Source organism: Peromyscus leucopus, chromosome 8b (genome assembly GCF_004664715.2).
Source record: "Peromyscus leucopus breed LL Stock chromosome 8b, UCI_PerLeu_2.1, whole genome shotgun sequence".
In the NCBI taxonomy this organism is placed as follows: domain Eukaryota; kingdom Metazoa; phylum Chordata; class Mammalia; order Rodentia; family Cricetidae; genus Peromyscus; species Peromyscus leucopus.
In genome coordinates this window covers 56,229,381-56,251,810 of record NC_051086.1, presented here as the reverse complement: position 1 = coordinate 56,251,810, position 22,430 = coordinate 56,229,381, and the positions used below count along the sequence as shown (strand labels likewise).

General features: G+C 42.0%; 1 protein-coding gene across 2 annotated transcripts in view; it reads right to left on the bottom strand.

Annotated features, from left to right (window-relative positions):
- Ube2g1 (ubiquitin conjugating enzyme E2 G1) overlaps positions 1 to 18,401 on the bottom strand; it is an 86,315-nt gene extending 67,914 nt beyond the window's left edge. Inside the window, exon 1 of one of the 2 annotated variants that reach the window (XM_037201328.1) lies at positions 18,072 to 18,401. In XM_037201328.1, the coding sequence (XP_037057223.1) occupies positions 18,072 to 18,117 (46 nt within the window). In that variant the 5' untranslated portion in view covers positions 18,118 to 18,401. The remainder of the gene's footprint in view (positions 1 to 18,071) is intronic. The other variant, XM_028888748.2, reaches the window with a different exon arrangement.
- Between the last annotated feature and the right edge of the window lie 4,029 nt (positions 18,402 to 22,430).

Sequence of the window (22,430 nt, the reverse complement as noted above, 5' to 3'; positions counted from 1 at the left end):
AAGGTCACTTTTATGGGTTGGAAATTTGGCTCAGTTAAGAGAACTTGTTGCTCTTGCAGAGGACCCAGGTTCTGTTCCTAGCACTTGCATGGGTTGCTGACAATCATTGTAACTACAGTTCCAGGTTATCTAATATCCTCTTCTGACCTCCTCAGGTTCTAGACCATGAAAGTAGTTAGTATGCATACATATATGCAGACAAAACATTTATATACATAAGTAAATCTTTTTTTAAGAGTCCTGGAACTGGAGAGATGGCTCAGCAGTTAAGCAAACTGGCTGCTCCTCCTCAAGACCCAGGTTTAATTCCCAGCACCCACATTGCAGCTCTCAACCATCTGTAACTCCAATTCCAGAAAATCTAATGCCCTCTCTGAGGCACCAGACATAGCAAAACACTCATATACATAAAATAAAAATAAAAATTTTAAGTGGTTCCTTTTAAAAGGAAACTACAGCACTGGGGGCGTGGTTCAGTGAAAGAGGAGTTGCTTATTTCTTAGAACCTGGGTCAATTTCCAGCACACCAGCGAAATATAAAAATTAAAAATGACATTTTCACAATATCCAAGATGAGTTTGAAAGGGCTGTTGCCTATAGCGATCTCTATAGGGAGAGTTATACAATGACAACACACATCAGAGCACAATTTAGTACAGGCACCCTTGTTTGTTTGTTTGTTTGTTTGTTTGTTAATCTGTATAGCCCTGACTGTCCTGAAAGTTAGAACAGGCTGGCCTTGAATTCAGAGATCCCCCTGCCTCCCCAATGCTGGGATTAAATGGGTGCACCAGCACTGCCTAGCTTATACCGGCACCTTATGTCAGGTTAGGTAGTACACAGCTTTCTGTCTATTGGGGAAGAGTTTAAGAGAATCCAAAACAATGATACTTAAATTGTTGCCAGAAGAGAGAAGTAACAGGAAAGCAATAGACAAGTGGTTTTTCAAAACCCAGAGTGTTTAAACCATCCTTCTGTCTCTCTACCAAAAGCACATTGGGATAGTGATTGTTTCAACAGCACAGATACTAAAATTAGAGTGATAGAAATTCATGAAGCTTTCCATATTTTTATGGATTTGTATTGAGCTGTAAAGAAAAATATAATTATGAATTTCACAGGAAAAGAGGAAATAAAAATATATTAAGTGACCCAGGTTCAGAAAGACATGCAGATCCTAGCTTCTAATTGTTAAATATGTGTGTTTAAATGAAATTAAGGTGGGAGGCAACAGGATACATAAGATATGAAAGTGGAAAGGGGATTGCTGGGAGCAGAATCGGCCAAAACTAAGTGTAGAAGTAACCGTCTTATTCAATAAGAAACACAGAACCAATGCAAAGCCAAGAGGTCAGAGCAATAGCTAAGAGCTAAAAACCTTACCTTCTTCTCACGGTGGTCCAACCTCTCCAAAAGAGAGCTACTTCCTGTCTATTTGTCTTTATAAAGATTTTCTGGGGGCTGGAAAGATGGCTCAGTGGTTAAGAGCATCAACTGCTCTTCCAGAGGTCCTGAGTTCAATTCCCAGCAACCACATGGTGGCTCACAACCACTTGTAATGAGATCTAGTGCCCTCTTCTGGGACATGTGCAGGCAGAATACTGTACACATAATAAATAAATCTTTAGAAAAATAAGTAAATCTAATGAAATAATAAATAAATGAGCAACTGAAAAAACAAAGACACCACTTTTTAGCCGGGCAGTGGTGGCGCACGCCTTTAATCCCAGCACTCAGGAGGCAGAAGCAGGCAGATCTCTGAGTTCAAGGCCAGCCTGGTCTACAAATTGAGTTCCAGGAAAGGCACAAAGCTACACAGAGAAACCCTGTCTGGGGGGGGGGGGGACACGACTTTCTGTTCTGCCTTCTCATATATACATATATACATAACTAAGTATGTATAAAAATGCCATAAAGAGGCTGGGTGGTGGTGGCACACGCCTTTAATCCCAGCACTCAGGAGGCAGAGCCAGGCGGATCTCTGTGAGTTCGAGGCCAGCCTGGGCTACCAAGTGAGTTCCAGGAAAGGCGCAAAGCTACACAGAGAAACCCTGTCTGGGGGGGGGGGGGATGCCAAAAAGAAACCTATTATTTTTGAACTAATTTTTAAATTAGTATTTTTAAAATAGTATGTCACAGATCATACAGGTGCCAGTGGAGGCCAAAAGATGGCACTGAATCTCCTTCAACTGGAGTTCGAGGCAGTTGTGAGCTTCTCCCAACTGAGTACTGGGAACATGGATCCTCTATGTAATATAAACAAGTACCCTTAACTATTGAGTCATTTCTCCCATCCTTTTTAAGTATTTTTTTTAAAAACACATGGACAATACTAATAAAAATAATTAATTAAGACATTTCCAGAGCACAGTCTTTACCCAAATATTTCCATAAATCTCTAGACTATAAAAAAATTCTTGATCCACAAGAATGGATTAATTAAAGTCTTTGGCCAATTTGAAGGAAAGGAAGAAGGAGGGAGGGGCAAAGCTTATCTTGGCAAAGCTGAATATGGCAGCAAGAAATCTCCAACTGTATTCACTGCCAAGTATCTATAGAGCAGTTATATATAATCTAAGTGACCTACTTAAAGAAACATCTTTTTGAGGGCCCTAATGAAGTCTTAGGACTAACAATGGATACTTAAAACAGCTTAGTGTCCTACATTGTTTAGGTGATCTATTCCCACCTTTCAATTTGCTGGACCACTTTTAAGCTTCCCCTAACTTGCCATGGCCATTTCAAGTTTAGCCTTTTGATACCCTCAGATATCATAGTATTTTATCCAACTCCCTCTACAATATATCAATTATAAAGTTTGACTGTCTTCTGTACTAAACAAAAAACATTTTTACCAGTGTATCCTAAACCCAATAATGTTTAAAGACAGAATTCAAATGATGAAACTACTTTAATGGATAACAAAATTCTTAGGAATTTTCTATTTGTCATTCTAGTAATAAAGGAGATAGGCAAATAGCAATCAATATAACATGGTTAAGGTAGCTAAAAGTAGGATGAAAGGAAGGCTCAGGGGTTAAAACCACATGCTGCTCTTCCACGACCTGAATTCAGTTCCCAGCACCCTTGCAAGGCATCTTACAACCATCTGAAATTTCTGCTATTGAGGATCAGGCACCTTCTTCTGGCCTCTGCAGGCACACACACATACACCTGGCAAACATTAATACACACACACATAAATAAAAATAATAGCCAGAAGTGGTGTCACACACCGTTAATCCTGGCATTTGGGAAGTAGAGATGGGCGGATCTCTGAGTTCCAGGCCTACAGGACGAGTTCCAGAACAACCAGGGAAAACTACACAGAAACCCTGTCTTGAAAAGCCAAAATAAATAAATAAGGAGCTGAAGATGACTCAGCTGTTGGTGGCACTTGCTGTCCTTACAGAAGACCCCAGATTTGTTTCCTCGCACTGACACAGTGGCTCACAACCTTCTGTAATTTCAGTTCTAAGGGATTCAATGCCCTCTTTCAACCTCTGATAGCACCAGGCATGCATGTAGTGCATAGATGTGATATTTTATTTGTGCTTTAACAAATAAAGCTTGCCTGGAGATCAGAAAAAAAAAGGCCAGCCATTATAAGCAAACAAAGAAGTCAGGCAGCAGGAACACAGGCCCTTAATCCTATCACTTAGCAGGCAGGATCTCTGTGTGTTCAAGGCCAAACTGGAAACAGAGCCAGGTGTGGTGGCACATGCCTTAATTCCAACACTAATTAACCATGGATGTCTGGAGGTCTGTACAGACAGACAGAAAGTGACAGACCTGTGTAGGAAGAGGAAGTGATGTAGCTGGACAGAGAGCAAATCAGATGGCAGAACAGCAAGGCATATGTGCGTGGGTAGACAGGAAGTAACTCGCATTTGGAAGCTGCAGAGTTGGTGAGGTAAGGTTGGCTGGTGGCTTTCCCTATTTCCCTGATCTCTCTAAGGCTTTCACCCCTATATTTGGCTCCATGTTTTTTATTTAATAAGACCATTTAGAAATTCGTCTACACAGACATACATGCAGACAAAAGTACTCATTAACACGCCTCTCTCTCACTCACACTCACATACACACACAATTTAGCTAGGCGGTTGATGGAACACACCTTGAATCCCAGCACTTGGGAGGCAGAGGCAGGTGGATCTCTGTGAGTTCGAGGCCAGCCTGGTCTACAGAGCAAGATCCAGGACAGGCACCAAAACTACACAGAGAAACCATGTCTCAAAAACAAACAAACAAAAAATTTACCTAGAACATTTTGAAATAGTCAAGGTTTCACAGAATACCTCACTTTGGGCATTGTTTATTCTACAAATTAAACTATTTATAAAAATTTATTTATGAAAACATCTTAGTAAATTCCAAGGTCAATGTTATCTACTCAAACCACTTTTTTTTTGTTGTTGTTGTTGTTGTTGTTTTGTTTTGTTTGTTTTTAGGGACAGGGTTTCTCTGTGTAGCTTTGTGCCTTTCCTGGAACTCACTTGGTAGCCCAGGCTGGCCTCGAACTCACAGAGATCCACCTGCCTCTGCCTCCCAAGTGCTGGGATCAAAGGCATGCGCCACCACCGCCCGGCTATCAAACCACTCTTAAATAATATAACCACATTATCTTCAGAGTATAATCTTACCATTCCTACAAAAAAAAAAAAAAATACTTTTTATCTAGCTCATTTTAAAATAGGAAATCATGAAAAGAATCATTGTAAAGAAAACCAGCCAAAATTCCTTAGTTTTTACTCCAATGTTACTTACTACTTGACCCATAAAAAAACAGTCTCCAAGTGACGCTTGGAATGATTCACATGGTAAGTGAAAGAAATCTAGTTAGGGGAAGGCTAACAGGAAGAGGAAATATACCAATCAAAATGGGGTGGGGCTGGGGTATCTACTTCTGGTGGTGTTTTGGCTTGTGTGTCCATCCTCCACGGCCCCACTTTTTTGAGACAGGGTTTCTCTATGTAGCCCTGCTGGCTGGTGTGCCACACATGCCTGGCAACCAGAGTTTGATCCTTGGAACCCACCATGGAAGAACTGAACACATGTATACATACATGTAAGCATACATGCTCTCTCACACATACACACAATAGTAACTTTTAAAAAGAAATTAGAAATGAAAACTGGAGGAGAGACTGCCCAAAATGTAAAAGTGCTTTTTCTCCCAACACAAGAACCTAAGTACAAAAAGAAAAAAAGAAAAGAAAAAAGACTAGGCATGGCCATACAAGGAGGGGAGGGAAGGTAGGGACAAGCAGATATTGGGAGCTCACTGGTTAGCCAGCCAAGGTGAAATCTCAAGCTTCGGGTTTAGAGAGAGGAACTGTCTCATAAGCCAGATAGTAACAGAGAAAATGCCTGGTGAGTATCCTCTGCTGCGTGGGCCTGGGTTCGGTCCTCAGCTCTGAAAAGGGGGGGGGGGGGCTGGAGAGATATAGCTCAGGGGTTAAGAGTACTGACTGCTCTTCCAGAGGTCTTGAGTTCAATTCCCAGCAACCACATGGTGGCTCACAACCATCTGTAGTGAGATCTGGTGCCCTCTTCTGGCCTGCAGGCATATATGCAGACAGAACACTGTATACATAATAAATAAATCTTTAAAAAAAAGGGGGGGAGAATTTTTCTTTACAAAAAAAAAAAAGTCACAGAAGGAAAGTTGTTCTCATTGCAACTTCATCTATCCTGTTTTAGAAGCATTCCTTCATTGGCATTAAAACCTATCCTCTAGGATTCCAACATGGACTCTCTAAGACCAGCAGCTCTCTAGGAATCCTGGACTCCAGTACAGGCTGGAACTACTGTGATAGCTAGTCTTGTGAACTGAATAACTACCAAGATTCATAGCCTTTCCATCAGGAAACAGTCACTGTTGAACTACTTGAACCTCCACTTGTAAGCCACTCAATAACAAATGTTAATTACACTCTTCTGGTAGATGATGCAGACCATGGAAAAACCTGTATATTCCTAGAAAAGGAAGCATATAAAATAGTACTGCTCAACTTTACTGAAAATCTACATCTTTCAAAAATAAATAAATAACGCAAATTAAAATTTTAGCAGGACTCGTTAATATAGTGCACATCTTTAATCACAGCACTTGTGATGGGCAGTGGTGGCCCCCACCTTTAAACCCAGCATTCAGGAGGCAAAGGCAAGATCTCTGAGGTAGAGACCAAACCTGGTCTACAGAGTGAGTTCCCGGACAGCCAGAGATACACAGAGAAACCAACAACAACAAAAGTCTGTCTCGAAGGAAGGAAAAAAAAAAAAGTAGAAATAACCTAAGTAACGGCTACTGATAAATAGATAAGCAAAATGATAGGTGTGCAATAGATTATTCAACCCTGAAAAGAAATCATCTGAGTCAGTGGTACATAATCAGAAGAGAGAGGCAGTCTGAGTCAGGTCTACAGAGTAAGTTCCAGGACAGCCAGAAGTACACAGAGAAAAATCCTGCCTCAAAAAACAAAAATAAAACAAAAGCAAGAAAAAAGAAAAGGAAAAAAAATCATTATACGGCACAACATGGATTAGCCCCAAGGACATTATGCTAAGTGATAAAAAGGCAAATATAGTATGATTTCTACTTCTACAGGAAGTAACTCAAGTACAAGATTCATAGAAACCAAGTAAAATAATGGAAAAGGAATATATTAAATGAAAGACTTGGAAGATGAAAATATTCTAGATGTGTTTCACTAAAATGAATTGACTTTGAGTACATACTTTAAAATGTTTGCAATGTGGTGAGAGGAAAACAGCAAAGGGTGGGGATAAGAATAAAATAAAAATTAGACTAGGAGCCAGCAGAATGGCTCTATGGATCTCAGTTTGATCCTAGAGACCTGCATGGTAGGAGAAAAGAGACTCCAACAAGTTATCCCTCTGACCTCAATAAGCATACCATGGCACATGTGCCCATACACATACAAAATAAATGTAATTTAAAATTAAAGCTTTAAAATGGCTACAAGGGTAAATCTGTTTTGCCAATCAAAGAAAGTATCTTTTGTGTAGTGTTACAAGCCTATAACCCCAGCACTTGGGAGGTAAAGATAGGAGGATCAGAGGTTGAAGTTCATCCTTGACTATCCTGGCACAGAAGAGTGGGAAAACCAGGTGGTGGTGGCACACAACTTTAATCCCAGCACTCAGGAGGCAGAGAAAGACTCTGTGAGTCCGAGGCCAGCCTGGTCTGCAGAGCAAGTTCCAGGAAAGCCAGGGTGGTTACTAAGAGAAATTCTATCTCAAAAAACCAAAAAATAAAATGATGTGTGTGTGTGTGTGTGTGTGTGTGTGTGTGTGTGTGTGTGTGTGTGTGAGAGAGAGAGAGAGAGAGAGAGAGAGAGACAGACAGACAGACAGACAGACAGACAGACAGACAAGGAAGAAAAAGAAAAAGAACTTACAAAAGATTTTCTATGATTGCACCATTCCATATTCCCACCAGTAATATATGAAAGATCTTCTTGCTTTCTCTGCCAACATTTGGTAAATTATATCTACACACATCTTAACTTAAGCTATTCTAATAGTTATATAGTATTATCTTACTGTGCTTTCAATCTACATTTCCCTAAAATCTACCGATACCAAACACCTTTTCATTTGCCTTTTGCCATCTATGTATCCTTCTTCAGCGAAATGCCTGTCTTTTGCTTATTTTCTAAATGGATTAGTTTTACTGCACAGTTCAGTTTCTTACACACTGGCTTTTGCCAAATATATCTTGCAAGGGGCAGTCGTTCTCTACCTTCCTAATGTTGCAACCCTTAAATATAGTTCCTCATGTTGTGGTGACCCCCCAACCATAAAATTATTTTCATTGCTACTTCATAACTGTAATTTTGCTACTGTTACCAATCATAAATATCTGTGTTAGGTGACCCCTGTGAAAGGGCCATTTGACAAACCACCCAAAGGGGTCATGACCCACAGGTTGAGAACTGCTGTTCCAGGGGCTAGCTCGAGGTATCAGTAGATAAAAGCACTTGCCATACAAGCCTAACAAGTATGTATGACAAGTATGATTCTTGCATCAAACACAAAGGTGAACCGGGCGGTGGTGGCGCATGCCTTTAATCCCAGCACTCAGGAGGCAGAGGCAGGCGGATCTCTGTGAGTTCGAGGCCAGCCTGGTCTCCAAAGCGAGTTCCAGGAAAGGTGCAAAGCTACACAGAGAAACCCTGTCTCGAAAAACCAAAAAAAAAAAAAAAACCACAAAGGTGAATAAACAAAACTCCACAAAGTTGTTGTCCTTTGACCCTCATATGCACCACAAGCATACCTCTCTCCCTCCCTCCTTCCTCTCTCTCTCTCTCTCTCTCTCTCTCTCTCTCTCTCTCTCTCTCTCACACACACACACACACACACACACACACACACACACACACAATGTCATTCCATAGCTTGTGTTTGTGTGTATGTGGTATGTATGTGCAATGTATATGTATGTGGGCTTATATGTGGTGGTATGTGAATGAAATGCATGAGGGTATGTGCATTAATACTCTCTCACATGCTCAGGACACAAAAGGATGACAAGTGTCTTCTCTATCCCCTTGAGACAGGGTCTCTCAATGAATCTAAACTAAAACTCTGTTTTCACTAGGGGGCTAGTCAGGAAACCCCCACTTCCAAAAATCCAGGTGTAAGCCTGTCTTCACCCTCACCTATACTGTTGTTACAGATCTTACATAGGTGCTAGAAGTTTGATCTTGTGCCTACACAGCAAGCACTCTGGGTTTTTGTTTGGTTGGTTTTGGAGTTTTTTGTTTGTTTGTTTTTTGAAACACGATTTATCTTTGTGTAGCCCTGGCCATCCTGTAACTAGCTCTTATAGAGCAGGCTGGCCTCGAACTCACAGAGATCTGTTTGCCTCTGCCTGGGATTAAAAGTTGTGGGCCACAACCAGCATTCTTACCTTCTTCAAGCCACCTTCCTCAACGCTGTAGTCTCTGTCTTTTCATCTTCCTCAAAGTTTCCACACACCAGAAGATTTCAGTTTTGATGATGTCTAGTTTATGAATATTTCTATGAATTATACTTTCATACTAGTAATAATCAATGTATCCATAATTCATAAACATGTGGAAGCATCACAAAATATGTATTAAGTAAGCTACATATAGAACTATTTGTATTGCATTATAGTAATATATTTATATATTAACATGCTGATAAATATCTAAAAATCAGTTCAATATGTTTAAACATATTAAGCAGAATTTTAGATTTAGAACAAGCTAGCCAAGTATGGTAGCATATGCAGGCAGGGGTTTCTCTGTGAGTTTTGAGGTCATCCTGGTCTAGACAGCAAGCACCAAGACAACCAAGGCTACAGGAGACCCTGTCTCATTCATAAATAAATAAGTAAATAAGTAAGTAAAAATAAATAAACAGATAAATAAATAAATAATAGATAGATAAATACATACATACATACATACATACATACATACATACATAAAAGAAGAAGTGAGGTCATCTATTATAAGAACAAAAGCAGGGCTGGAGAGATGGCTCAGTGGTTAAGAGCACACTGGCTGCTCTTCCAGAGGACCCAGGTCACAACCACAACTCCAGTTTGAGGGCTTCTGACACCCTCACACAGACACATATGCAGGCAAAACACCAATGAACATGAAATAAAAATAAATTATATATGTTAAGAAAAAAACTAACGCAGAAAGTGTATTTCATTCTAAAGTATTCTATTTATAAAAAGTAAAACTAGCATATTTATAAATATCTAAATTTCTTATTGAAACTACTAAATAGCATTATTACTTAAAGCCTATTTAGTCCTTAATGTTAAGAAAGTTCACAGCAGAGTGGTGGTGGCAGCACATGCCTTTATTAATCCCAGGAGGCAGAGACAGATGGATCTCTGTGAGGACAGCCTGGTCTACAAAGCTAGTTCTTTCTAGGACAGCCAAAAGATGCACAAAGAACACGTTTTGGGGAGTGGGGGAGGGAGCTCACTTATTCACAAAAATTTAAGACTTTCTTCAGATTCTATAGTAAAATAGATCAGATAAATAATCCTGGATGTTTCCTTAACTAGAGTGACTTTAAATCATACAATATATCTCCAAACCCTGTTTGATTCATTAATGTTGGTTATTTTTAACTTTTCATTTTGTTTTGTTTTGTTTTGTTTTTGAGGTTTACACCTTATGTGTACCAGCATCTATATGAGTATACATCATATGTGTACCTGCCTCAAGAGGCCAGGAGAGGGCATCACATACTCTAAAGCTGAAGTTACAGGCAGCTGTAAAACAACCTGATGTCTGTGCTGGGAACTAAACTCTTAAAAGTAGCACATACTCTTTTTAGCTGCTGAGCCATCTCTCCAGCTCCTATTACATTTTTTTTTTTTAACTTCTTCATTTTGTGCATGTGCTTGCATATGGCAGTCAGAGGACAACTTGCATAAATTCATTCTCTCACCACAAGTCTTAGGTTGTCAAGCTGGCAGCAACCACCTTACCATCCCTAATTTTTTTGTGTGTCACATTCAGTACAATAAACACCTGCCACATTATTTCTTTAATAATACATGTTTTTTTAAAGATGTGTTATTATGTGTACAGTATTCTGTCTGCATGTACACCTGCAGGCCAGAAGAGGACACCAGGTCTCATTATAGATGGTTGTAAGCCACCATGTGGTTGCTGGGAATTGAACTCAGGACCTCTGAAGAGCAGCTAGTGCTCTTAACCTGAGCCACCTCTCCAGCCAAATAATATGTGATTTTTGAGTATTAAAACTTTCCAAGCATGGTAGAACACACCTTTAATTCCAGCATTTTGGAAACAGAGGCAGTTAGATCTCTGTGAATTAAAGGTCAGCCTGGTCTATAGTACATAGTGAGCTCCAATATAGCCAGTACTATACAGAGAAACCCTGTCTCAAAACAAACAAACAAAAACACCAACAAACAAGGGGCTGGAAAGATGACTCAGAGTTTAAGAGTATTTGCTGCCCTTCCAGAGGACCCGGATTCAATTCCCAGCACCCACATGGCGGTGGCTTACAACTGTCCATAACTCCAGTACCAGGGGATCTGACACCTTCACACAGACATATATGCAAGCAAAATACCAATGTACATAAAATACAAATAAATAATTTAAACAAACAAAATAAAACTCCCAAGTCTAGCTGGGATATAACTCAATTGGTAGTGTCTGTCTAACATATACAAGATCCTGAGTAGGTTCCCTAGCACTGAATAAAACCAGGTATCTGTTACCCTGGCAGTCAGGAGAGAAAAATAGTAAGTTTAGAAACTCAAGGTCATCCCTGTCCATGTAACAAATTCAATCCAGCCTGGCCTATATAAGATCATGTCTCAAATATATATAAATTTACACACACACACACACATATATATATATATATAAAATAAAAGCAATTTCCCCTAGTACTTGAATAGCTAGTAGTTTGATGTGATATAAATTTACTTCTAAACTTTTCTCCCATTTCTAAACATGTGGGAATCTTTCTTTTTTACTTCAGCAATGTTTGGGGATCAAACCTAGATCCTCACACATCCTAGACCATGTGTACTTCTGAGCTACACTTCCCGATTCAACAATTCTTTTTTTTTTTTTAAAGATTTATTTATTATGTATACAGTGTTCTGCCTGCACCATATCTCATTACAGATGGCTGTGAGCCACCATGTGGTTGAACTCAGGACCTCTGGAAGAATAGCCAGTGCTCTTAACCTCTGAGCCATCTCTCCAGCCCAACAATTCTTTTTTTAATTGTTGCTGGGATTTTTTTTTTTTTTTTGTTTTTTGTTTTTTGTTTTTCGAGACCGGGTTTCTCTGTAGCTTTCCGCCTTTCCTGGATCTCACTCTGTAGTCCAGGCTGGCCTCAAACTCAAAGGGATCCACCTGGCTCTGCCTCCCGAGTGCTGGATTAAAGGCATGCGCCACCACCACCTGGCCAATTGTTTTATTTTTAATTTAGGTGTATGGGTGTTTTAACTGCATGTATATCTGCACTATCTGCATGTCTGGTGCCTGCAAAGGCCAGAATAAAGTGTTAGATACCCTAGAACTAGAATTAGACAACCAGTTGTGAGCCACCATGTGGGTGCTGGGAATCAAACCCTGGTCTCTGAAAGAGCAGCCAGTGCTCTTAATCACTGTGCCATCTCTCCAGCCTCTCAATAATTCTTAATAATATTCTCATTACGCTGATTCTTCCACTTATTAGAGAAATAACCACTTATTCTATTTTCTCTTGTTTGAGATTACTACTGGGATTATCAGAATGGCAACATATTCTAGAAGGAACGTTAAGAAGTATTAAATTTGTAAAGGGCACTCTTGGTTTTTGCTTCATTTTAGATAGGGTCTCATGTAATACAGGCCAGCCTTGAACTTGCTCCAGAACACCTGCTAGAAATGGTGGGATTACAGATGTGTGCCATCATTCCCTGCTTTTTCAGTACTTTGAATTGTCTAAATTAACACTGGGGCTGTTGATAAGACAAAATATCCCAAAATAAGAAAATGGATACCTATTTTTGTCCAGGGACAAAAATTATTCAGGGAACTAAACGTGGCTCAGAATCAGCAGCTTCACGATCACTGAAACACTTGTTTTTAAAAATAGATTCTTAGAAGCTGGGCGATGGTGGCACACACCTTTAATCTCAGCATTTGGGAGGCAGAAGCAAGTGGAACTCTTAAGTTCGAGGCCAACTAGGTCTACAGACAGAGTTCTAAGACAGCCTGAGCTACACAGAGGAACCCTGACTCCAGAAGAGGAAAAAAAGATTCTTGGGCTGAGAGTGTGGCTTAGTAAAACACTTGCACCTAGTATTCAGCTAGGTTCAATCTCTAGCACCCAAAATAAAGAGGAAAAAAAAAAAAGAGATGAATAAAGAAAACCACTGGATTCCTGGGCCATATCAACAAATACAAACTAAGATGAGGCCAGAAAACTCTATTTTTACAGACTCCTCACACATAGTCTGACATGTACAGCATGACAACCTTTTTAGACAGGTAGCAAAAAAAAAAAAACCACTAATTTTTTCAGATTACTTGAAAATACACAATTGAGGTTTCTATTATTAAAGCCCAAATATTTTGTTACTGCATAAAAGGATTCTTCCTAATTTACAATGTCTATGAAATAATGAAGAAAGGAAGAAGAGGAAAAGTAGGGTGTAAGACATAGCTCAGTTGATAGAGTCATGCAGTTCTGTATTCAATACTCAGGACAGCTTAAAACCAGGTATGATGACATACAACTAATCCAAGCATTCACATAATGAGGGTTTATAGGATCAGAAGTTCAAGTCATTATTGGATACAGCCTGGGCTACATGAGACTTTCAAAATAAATAAATATTGGGTATTTTTTGTTTTGCTTTGCCTTGTTCATTTTGTTGTTGTTGTTGTGTTTTGGGACAGACTGCCAACAAATTCCTGCCATAGGCTCTCTCCCAAATCTGGGATTTACAGGTATATGAGCCACTATCCCTACCTAGCTTACTTATTTTTATTTTTATTTTATGCATATGAAATTTACCTTCATGTATGTCTGTGTATGTGTCTTACAACAGGAATTACAGACAGTTGTTATCCACTATGTGGGTGCTGGGAATCAAACCCAGGTCCTCTGGAATAACAGTCAATACTCTTAAACCTTGAGCCATCTCTCCAGCCCTTAAGATTTTATGTGTTATTTTATACAGTAAGTTTTACTAAAATGGAAAAATAATATGGTACTAACAATAAGACAGTATTTGATGACTAAGTAATTTTGAGTATTTGAGACCCTCAGCTCCCAGCACCAGGCAGGATCTCAGTATGTAGCTTTGAATTCAAATTCATCTGCCTCTGCCTCACAAATGCTGGGATTAAAGGAGTGCATCATCATGGCATTTTAATTTTTAATTTCTACCTCATGGGACTGGATAGGTGACTCAGAGGTAAGAGCACTGGCTGCTCTTCCAGAGAACACAGAATCCCAGTATCTATATGACAGCTCACAACCATCTATAATGCCAGTTTTAAGCAGGTCTAGTGCCCTCTTCTGGCACAAAGAACGCACAAGGCATGATTGTGGTACACAGACAATACATACACGCAGCCAAAATACCCACACACATTTCAAAAATTGTTAATAAAATAAAATCTACTTCATTGACTGTATCAAGTACTGTTCCCCAAGGAGCAATTTGCCCACATGAAAACAAGAAGTCTATAAAATAAGAAGGTCCTGGCTCTAGCAATTCCATTAACAGCACTCATTTGACCTTCAGCAAGTTATTTAGCCTCAATACGCTTCTGTTTTCTTTCAGGAGGATTAATTGAGATAATGTGTAAAATATTCAACACAGTAGCTGCTACACGTCAGTCCTCAGCAAAGACATCATTAAGTGCATCACCTCTACAGTTGGGATAGAGGCCTGTGACCCAAACTAAGGAAGTAGAAGTAGGCAGGCTAGGTGTTTTAAAGCCACCTTGAACTACAAAGCAAGACACAGTCTCAATTAAAATAAAAGGTAAAAAAATAATCTTTGTAAACCCTCAAAGAGGACTCTTGGTCAGGATTAATTTCTGCACTCTGTATTTTGTTGTTGTTTTGGTTTGGTTTTGAGACAGTGTCTCTCTATGTACCCCTGGTTGTCCTCGATCTATGTAGACCAGGCTGGCCTTGAACTAATTCCCAAATTCTGGGATTAAAGGCATGTGCCACCATGCCGGGCTCTGTACTCTATTTTAACCTGTGTTTATAATACCTTTAAAATGTTTTTAATTGGTCTGTTGTACTGAGGGACTTCTTGGTGTTTAATGTAATGCATCACAAAAAAAAAATTGCCACTAACTAAATCTGTAAAGGAATAAGTCATAACCTAATAATATCACAAAGAAATACACAAGCTATCTGATTTCATGAGTGTGTATAAGGTGTTCTTACTGGCTTTCCCAATAGCCAAAATGGTGAAACACCATAATCCAATGACTTTGTCTCAGGGACTTCTAGCAATAGATACATTTTTCAGTATCATAAATGAGGGGATGTACTTATTACTGGTATCTAGTGGGTACAAAACAAGAATAGTGTAACAACCTTTACTGCACAGGTAAAATGCTCCACAGCAACAATTGCCCTAAAAGTACCAATTCTGTAACACAGGGCACCATTCTGCTAAACTACTGGAGAACAAAGTTCTTTATTACAGGATAAATTCTCCTAGGTAATGAATCAAAACCTTTTATCATTGGCAGACTACTAGCTCAACAAAATGCAGCCACTGTTTTAAGTTTCTGAATTCTAGCACTGAGAACATTTAACAGGTTTGTGTTACCTACTCGGTTCATTTTAATATTTTTAAGGCATTTATTATCAAACTTTATACAAGTTCACTGATTTCAAGAAATTACATTTCACCATTCTTTACTATTTTCAATTGATATTGGAAAGCCCATTTAAAAATTGCTAAGGTTAAGCATCTTGATAAGCACCTTTATTTTAAGTGCTTATCAATTCTTCCCAAATAAATTTAAGATTTTCACATTTCAACTAACAAACCTTATTCCATACATTTTGAGCAAGTTAATTAAAACCCCTTAAAAATGACTTTATTATTACATTGTCTCTGATTAAGAAAGCAAAATGAGCCGGATGTGGTGGGTGGCACACACCTTTAATCCCAGCACTCGGGAGGCAGAGGCAGGCGGATCTCTGTGAGTTCGAGGCCAGCCTGGTCTCCAAAGTGAGTTCCAGGAAAGGCACAAAGCTACACAGAGAAACCCTGTCTCAAAAATCCAAAAAAAAAAAAAAAAGAAAAGAAAAGAAAGAAAACCTGAAAAATTAATCATTTTCCATTCTCTCTTGCTGTATATTTTAGGATACCTCTTCAGAAAAATCAACCATTGGTTAAAAACCTTTTAAGAATGTTTTGCCTATTATTTCTGTGAATAAATAAGAAATTAAAAAAAAAAAAAAAAAAAAAAGAACACAAGCCTAGAGCCTAGAGTGGTGACAAAAGATTAAAACCCTAGCACTTGGGAGACAAGAAACAGGCAGACAGATCTATGAGTTCAAGGACAGCCAAGGGCTCTAGAGAAAAAAAAAAAGGAAGGAGGAAGGAAGAAAGGAAGGAAGAAAAAAGAAAAAAAAAACAAAGACTATCTATGTTCACAAACGGGTATTACTTTTGGTTTGATTTGGTTTTTTCAAGACAGGGTTTCTCTGTGTAGCCCTGGCTGTCCTGGAACTCTTGTAAACCAGGCTGGCACTGAACTCAAGAGATTCACCTGCCTTTGCTTCCTGAGTGCTGGGATTAAAGGGTAATGGTTTTTAACATACTAGTACTATTAAAATCTTTTGCACTTTTTAAGATGTATGTCATTTCCATTATGTAAGACTTCTGCTTTAATATTTAGTACTTAACGTCTATTTAAAGATTTGCTACATAACAAAAACGTATTCAGGTAAAGTTAGTTTTCTTTAATTGGTTTTTGTTGTTGTTGTTGTTTGAGACAGGGTTTCTTTACATAGCTCTGGCTGTCCTGGAATTCACTATTGTAGACCAGGCAGGCCTCAAATTCAGAGACCAGCCTGCCTCTGTTAAAAAAAAAAAAAATCTTAATTCCTTCTTCCAAAACACAATAAAGGTAGGAAAAGACCACAGTAAAAGGACATTTTTAAGTAAGATGAAATAAAGTATTTCACTTCTTTCGAACATAGTATTTCTGATGGGTGTAACTTTTCCATTCACTTCAAATCACTGTCCCATCTAGAACTTTAATACTTGTCCAAACCTGCTAGCTCATGGTCTAATAATAAACGTAATTATACAATCTGTAACAGCCCTTGTCGACCTTTTCCTTAAGAAGCCATAAAGAGTGATTTAACTGACACCTCAAACTCACAGAAATCTATTTCATTTATCTTCATTTCCAGCTTTCAGCACTTCGCCGGAGGAGGGCGGGGTTGGGGGGGAGCTGGCTCCAGGCTGAGGAGGGGTTAAGATCGCCTGAACCAAGCCAGGCACACGCTTGGCGTTGGACAGCAGGGGTAACTACCGGTTCATTTCTCTTTAAATCTGGCAGCACGTGGGGCGGCATTGTGAAGCCACCAACCCGCCTCCTCCCTCCCTCCCCCCCGCCCCGCTCCAACTCCGCACACGTACGCCTCCAGCGCGCATGCTCCGCTCACACAGTCCTAGCAGAGTAGGAGCCAACCCCCTAAAAAGTCAACCTGGAAGCCGCAAACGGCCGGAGGCCGGGACAATGGGGGAGGGGGACGGAGACTCCACGGGGGAGGCACTTAGCCGCCGCCCCTGGCCAGAACCTAAGGCGGGTCACAGCCCGGTGGCTGCGGGCCTGCGCGGGAGCCGGAGCCGCGCCGAGCACAAAGCCCCGGCCGGCCGGCCGGCCAGCGAGCGGCTCTCCTCAGCGCCCGCGCCCACCCTCCCCCAGACGGGCGGCGCAGCCCCGAGCTCGTGCCAGGCGGAGGCAGGCGAAGCGGAGCCGCGCACCCCGCCGAGCCCGCGGCGCCCCGCGCCAGCCCCCCAGGCCGGCCCGGCCGTCGCTTTTGTTGTCTGCCCTAACTCCGCGGACCCCGCGCCGCGGGGCCAGAAGTTTGGCGCGCCTCCCCTCTCCGGCCCCGGCCGCGGCTCGGACTCGCAGGCGCGCGGGGCCCGCACGCTCCCCGGGACTCCCTGAGGTCCCGCGGCCTCGGCCGCACCTGAGCCCGGGGATCCGCCCCTCAGGGAGGGTCGGCCCGGCCGGGACCCACGCCCCTCCCCCGCAACGCCCCAGCTCCGTGGGGGAGGGGGGCAGCCGCCCTGGGCGCCCGGCCCGTCCGAGGGCGAGGCTGGGGCGCGTCCCCGCCCCCAACACCCTCCACAGCCGGGCCAGAAGTGTCGCCGGCCAACCGGCCGGCCGAGACCCGCAGGCTCCCACCCTGGCGGCCCACGGCCCTCCGCCACCCGGCCTCCCGAGCCGGCGAGGGGAGGCGAGCGGACTCGTCGGTCCGCGATCGCGGCCCGGCGCCCCGCCGCTCACCTGCCAGCTGTCTTCGCAGTAGCAGCGCCGACTGCAGCTCCGTCATCCTCCCCGCCAAGAGCCCGGGCTGCCGCCGGGGCTTCGAGGAACTGGGGACAAGGTCTGACGGCGGCTGGAGCTAGGTGTGTGGAGGAACCCGGGCCCCGCGACTGGAGCGCCGAAGCCACGGGAGGCCGGTCTGGGGCGACCCGAGAAGCACCTCGCTGCCGATGCGAGTCCGCTCCGCTCCGCTCTCCCCTCAGCGCCTCACGCCCGGAAGGGGAGGGTACCCGGGCCGCCGCGGCGCGCACTGGGACTTCGCTCGCCCGCTTCCCTCCTCAGCCCGCCCGTCGGCCCCACCGGTGCCTTCCCCCGCCACTGCCTCACTGCGCGCAGGGCCGCTCCGCGCAAGCGCGCTGAGCCTGCCTACTTTAGAAGCCGCACGCCTGCTAGCCCGACCCCTCGGCCCTGCTGCCCCGCCTCCGGCGGCGGAACCCCGCCCACCGCGCGCTAGGCGCCCGGCCCGGCCATCTTGGGAAGGTCCACGCCCGCCAGGCTGCGGAAGCCTCGCCTGATAGACGTCCCGCGGACGCCATGACAAAGAGGTCGCGGAGGGTCAGGACGCTGCCTCCCGATGTAATAGGAGGAGGTCTGAGAGTGATGGGACCAGAAGTGGGTAGATGTTGTTAGCGGGCACCCAGCAGCCATCTAACACTACATACGAGGTGTGCGAATTAGTCATTGTTACAAAGCCGGATTTAGTACTGGTGTGCCCCATTTTAAGCATGGTGATAATTTATAAAGAATGCCCAGAATGATCCTTGAAATAAAATGTTCTGAATCTCATAGCAGAAAACGTTTAAATAAACAGTAAGACTGAGTAAAGTGCCGAGTTGTGATTAGCACAATCGGATACATGGCTGGTTGGGTGGGTGGTTTACGCCTGTAATCCCAACACTGAAGCTGAGGCAGGGGGATTGGGAAAAGACTCCGCCTTCACTGCCTAGTGATACCCAGTCTCCACCTGGGGATGGCATCCATAATAGATGAAACTGTCCAGAAAGGCACCTACTATGTAAAGTCCAAGTGCGAAACCCACGGTTAGGAAAAATAAACCTTATCCAGCTATATATACTCTTCCCCATTTGGAAGTTTTGTGAACACCATAGCAATAAAGAGACAGGGGGGAAGGAAAAATAACAATGACAGTCAATTTTGTTTGTTCTTACAATAAGTATTTATTCAATCCTTAGTTCCCTGTACCCAGACTGTAGAAAATAAAAACTCTACATAGGAAATCAACTACATTTCTACCCACAAAGGCCTGCAGTTTCTGTGAGCTCCAAGTAAAGTGAACAAGAGAAGCAGATTCCAACAGGTTTGTTATAAAAATTAATGCACTAGCAGGCACAAGACCCTGGGTTACCACTGCCCTGTCAGACCAAAGGAACAAATAAGCATTGAGTGAATGCCACCAACTTAGGGACTAAGCCAGTTTTGTGATTTCAGGTTTTGGTTTTGTTTGGTTTTTTGAGAAAGGGTTTCTCTGTGTAGCCCTGGATATCCTGTAACTGCTCTGCAGACAGGCTGGCCTCAAACCCAGAGATCCACCTCCCTCTGCAAGGCATGCACCTCCCCCCGCTGTGATTTTGTTTTTAAGTTTTTTTTGTTTATTTGTTTCAACATGTATGTGTATGAACTTGTGTGAATTTATGTGCACTGTGTGTGCACCTGGTACCCCAAACTCAGAAAGAAGGCATCAGATCCCCTGGAACTGGAGTTCCAGAGGCTTGTAAGCCACTACGTGGGTACTAGGAACCATCCTGTCCTCTGTGTCCTCTGCAAGAACAGCAAGTGTTCTTAATCCTTGACGACCTCTCCAGCCCCTGTAGTTTTGTTTTTAAATATAGTCATTATACAGAGCAATGAGTTTCATTATGACATTTTCATACTTATACTTTTCATGTTCACACACATTCTTAACTACCTTGTCCCACATCCCTCTCCCACTGGTTCCCTTCCTCTTCCAAAACAGTTCCATTCTACTTTCAGTTCTTACTGAAGTTTAGATTCCACATAAGTGTGGCTTGTTTCACTTTGTCGTGATGCTCTCTCCTGGTCCATCATTTTCTTTCAAATAACTTTTTCTTTTCTTTTTTCTTATTTTTTTTTTAATTTTATAATTTAATTTAATTTTACATATCAGCCACGGATTCCCCTGTCCTCCCCCTCCTACCCCGGCCCCCCCTCCCCCAACTTTTTCTTTTCTAATTTATTTTTATATTATGTGTATGTGTGAGTGCCTTCATGGAAGTATGTGCACCAAGTGTATGCACTGCCTCTGGAGGTCAGAAAAAGATTCCCTAGAAATGGAATTACAGACAGTTGTGAGCTGCCTTGCAGGTTCTGTGAACCAAATTCAGATCCTTGGCAAGAGCTGTGGGTGCTCAACCAGTGAGCCATCTTTCCAATCCCTTTATTTTTAGGTTTGTTTTTGGTTTGTGTGTTTAACAAACACAACCCTGGCTGTCCTTGAACTCACTATATAGCCTCACTCAAACTCACAGAGATTCCATGGCCTCTGCCTCCTGAGTTTTGGTGTTAAAGGGCATGTACCATCTAGGTTGGTTTTGGTTTTGGTTTTGGAAACTTCCCAACTGATTTCCTCAGTGATTGCACTAATTTACATTCCAACAATATAAGGGTTTCTAACCCGTCTACCCATCCTCAGCCAGCAGTGTGTGTGTGTGTGTGTGTGTGTGTTTGCTCTCACATGCATGGTCATGTCTGTATGCCACAGTGCATTTGTAAAAGTCAGAGAACAGCCAGTGGTGGTGGTACACACCTTTAATCCCTGCACTCAGGAGGCAGAGTCAGACAGATCTCTGTGAGTTCGAGGCCAGCCTGGTCTACAGAGCAAGATCCAGGACAGGCACCAAAACTACAGAGAAATCCTGTCTCGAAAAACCAAAAAAAAAAAAAAAAAAAATGGAGAACAACTTGGAGGAGTCAGTTCTTTCTTTTTCACCTGTGGGTTCCAGAGGTGGAACCCAGGTGGTCAGATAGATTGACAAGTTCCTTTACTCACTGAGCCATCTCACCCCATTTGTTGTCTCCTTAAGAATAGTTATTTTAGGGGCTGGAGAGATGGCTCAGAGGTTAAGAGCTCTTCCAGAGATCCTAAGTTCAATTCCCCGTGCCCACATGGCGGCTCACAATTGCCTGTAACTTCAAGTTCTGATACCCTCACACAGACATACATGCAGGCAAAGCATCAATGCACATAAAATAAAAATAAATAATTTTTTAAAAAAGAATAGTTATTTTACTAGGGAGAGATGGATTCTCAAGTTTTAATTTGTGACTCTCTGACAGCTTAAGATATTGAACAAATTTTCATATACCTATTGGCCATTTGTACTTTTTTTGAAAACTGTCTTTCTCTTGCCATTTATTGACTGGATGATTTTTCTTGGTTTTGATTTTTTTTGGTTTCATTGTTGTTGTTGTTGTTTGTTTTTTAGTTCTTTATAGATTCTAGCTAGTAATTACCTCTGAAATGTAGATCCTGAGAAGGTTTTTCTGACTCCACAGGTTGTCTCTTCCCTTGTTAATTGTTTCCTCTGCTGTTTTAATTTCATGTAATGCCATTTGTCAATTTGTGCTATTTCCCAGACTGTTGGAATTCTTGCAGAAAGTCCTTGCCTGTCCCTGTATCTCAAAATATTTTCAGAGACTCGGGCCTTACATTTAGGCCTTTGAAAATATATAAAGAAGCCGGGCAGCAGTGGCACACGCATTTAATCCCAGCACTCGGGAGGCAGAGCCAGGCGGATCTCTGTGAGTGTGAGGCCAGCCTGGTCTCCAAAGTGAGTTCCAGGAAAGGCGCAAAGCTACACAGAGAAACCCTGTCTCAGAAACTGATATATATATATATATAGTAAAATAAAGGGCCAGTTATAGCGGCTCATGCCTTTACTTCCAGCATTCAGAAGATAAAGGCAGGTGTATGTGAGTTTGAGGTCAGCATAGTATACATAGGAAGTTCCAGGACAGCTAGGGCTGCCTAGGGAGACCCTGCCTCAGAAAGAAGTAATAATAATGATTTTTAAATCAAGGACTTTCATCCATTTTGAATAAACTTTAGTTACAAAGTGAAAGACAGAGACCTAGTTCCATTTTTCTACTTATAGATATCTAGTTTTCCCAGTACCACTTGTTGAAAAGCCTGTCTCTTCTCTTAATGTATGGTTTTCATACATTTGGGTGGATTTATTTCTAGGTTCTCTATTCCACTGGTTTGCATGTCTATTTTTATTTATTTCATATGTATGGGTGTTTTGTCTACATGTCTGTCTATGTACCTCCTTTATTTTGCTG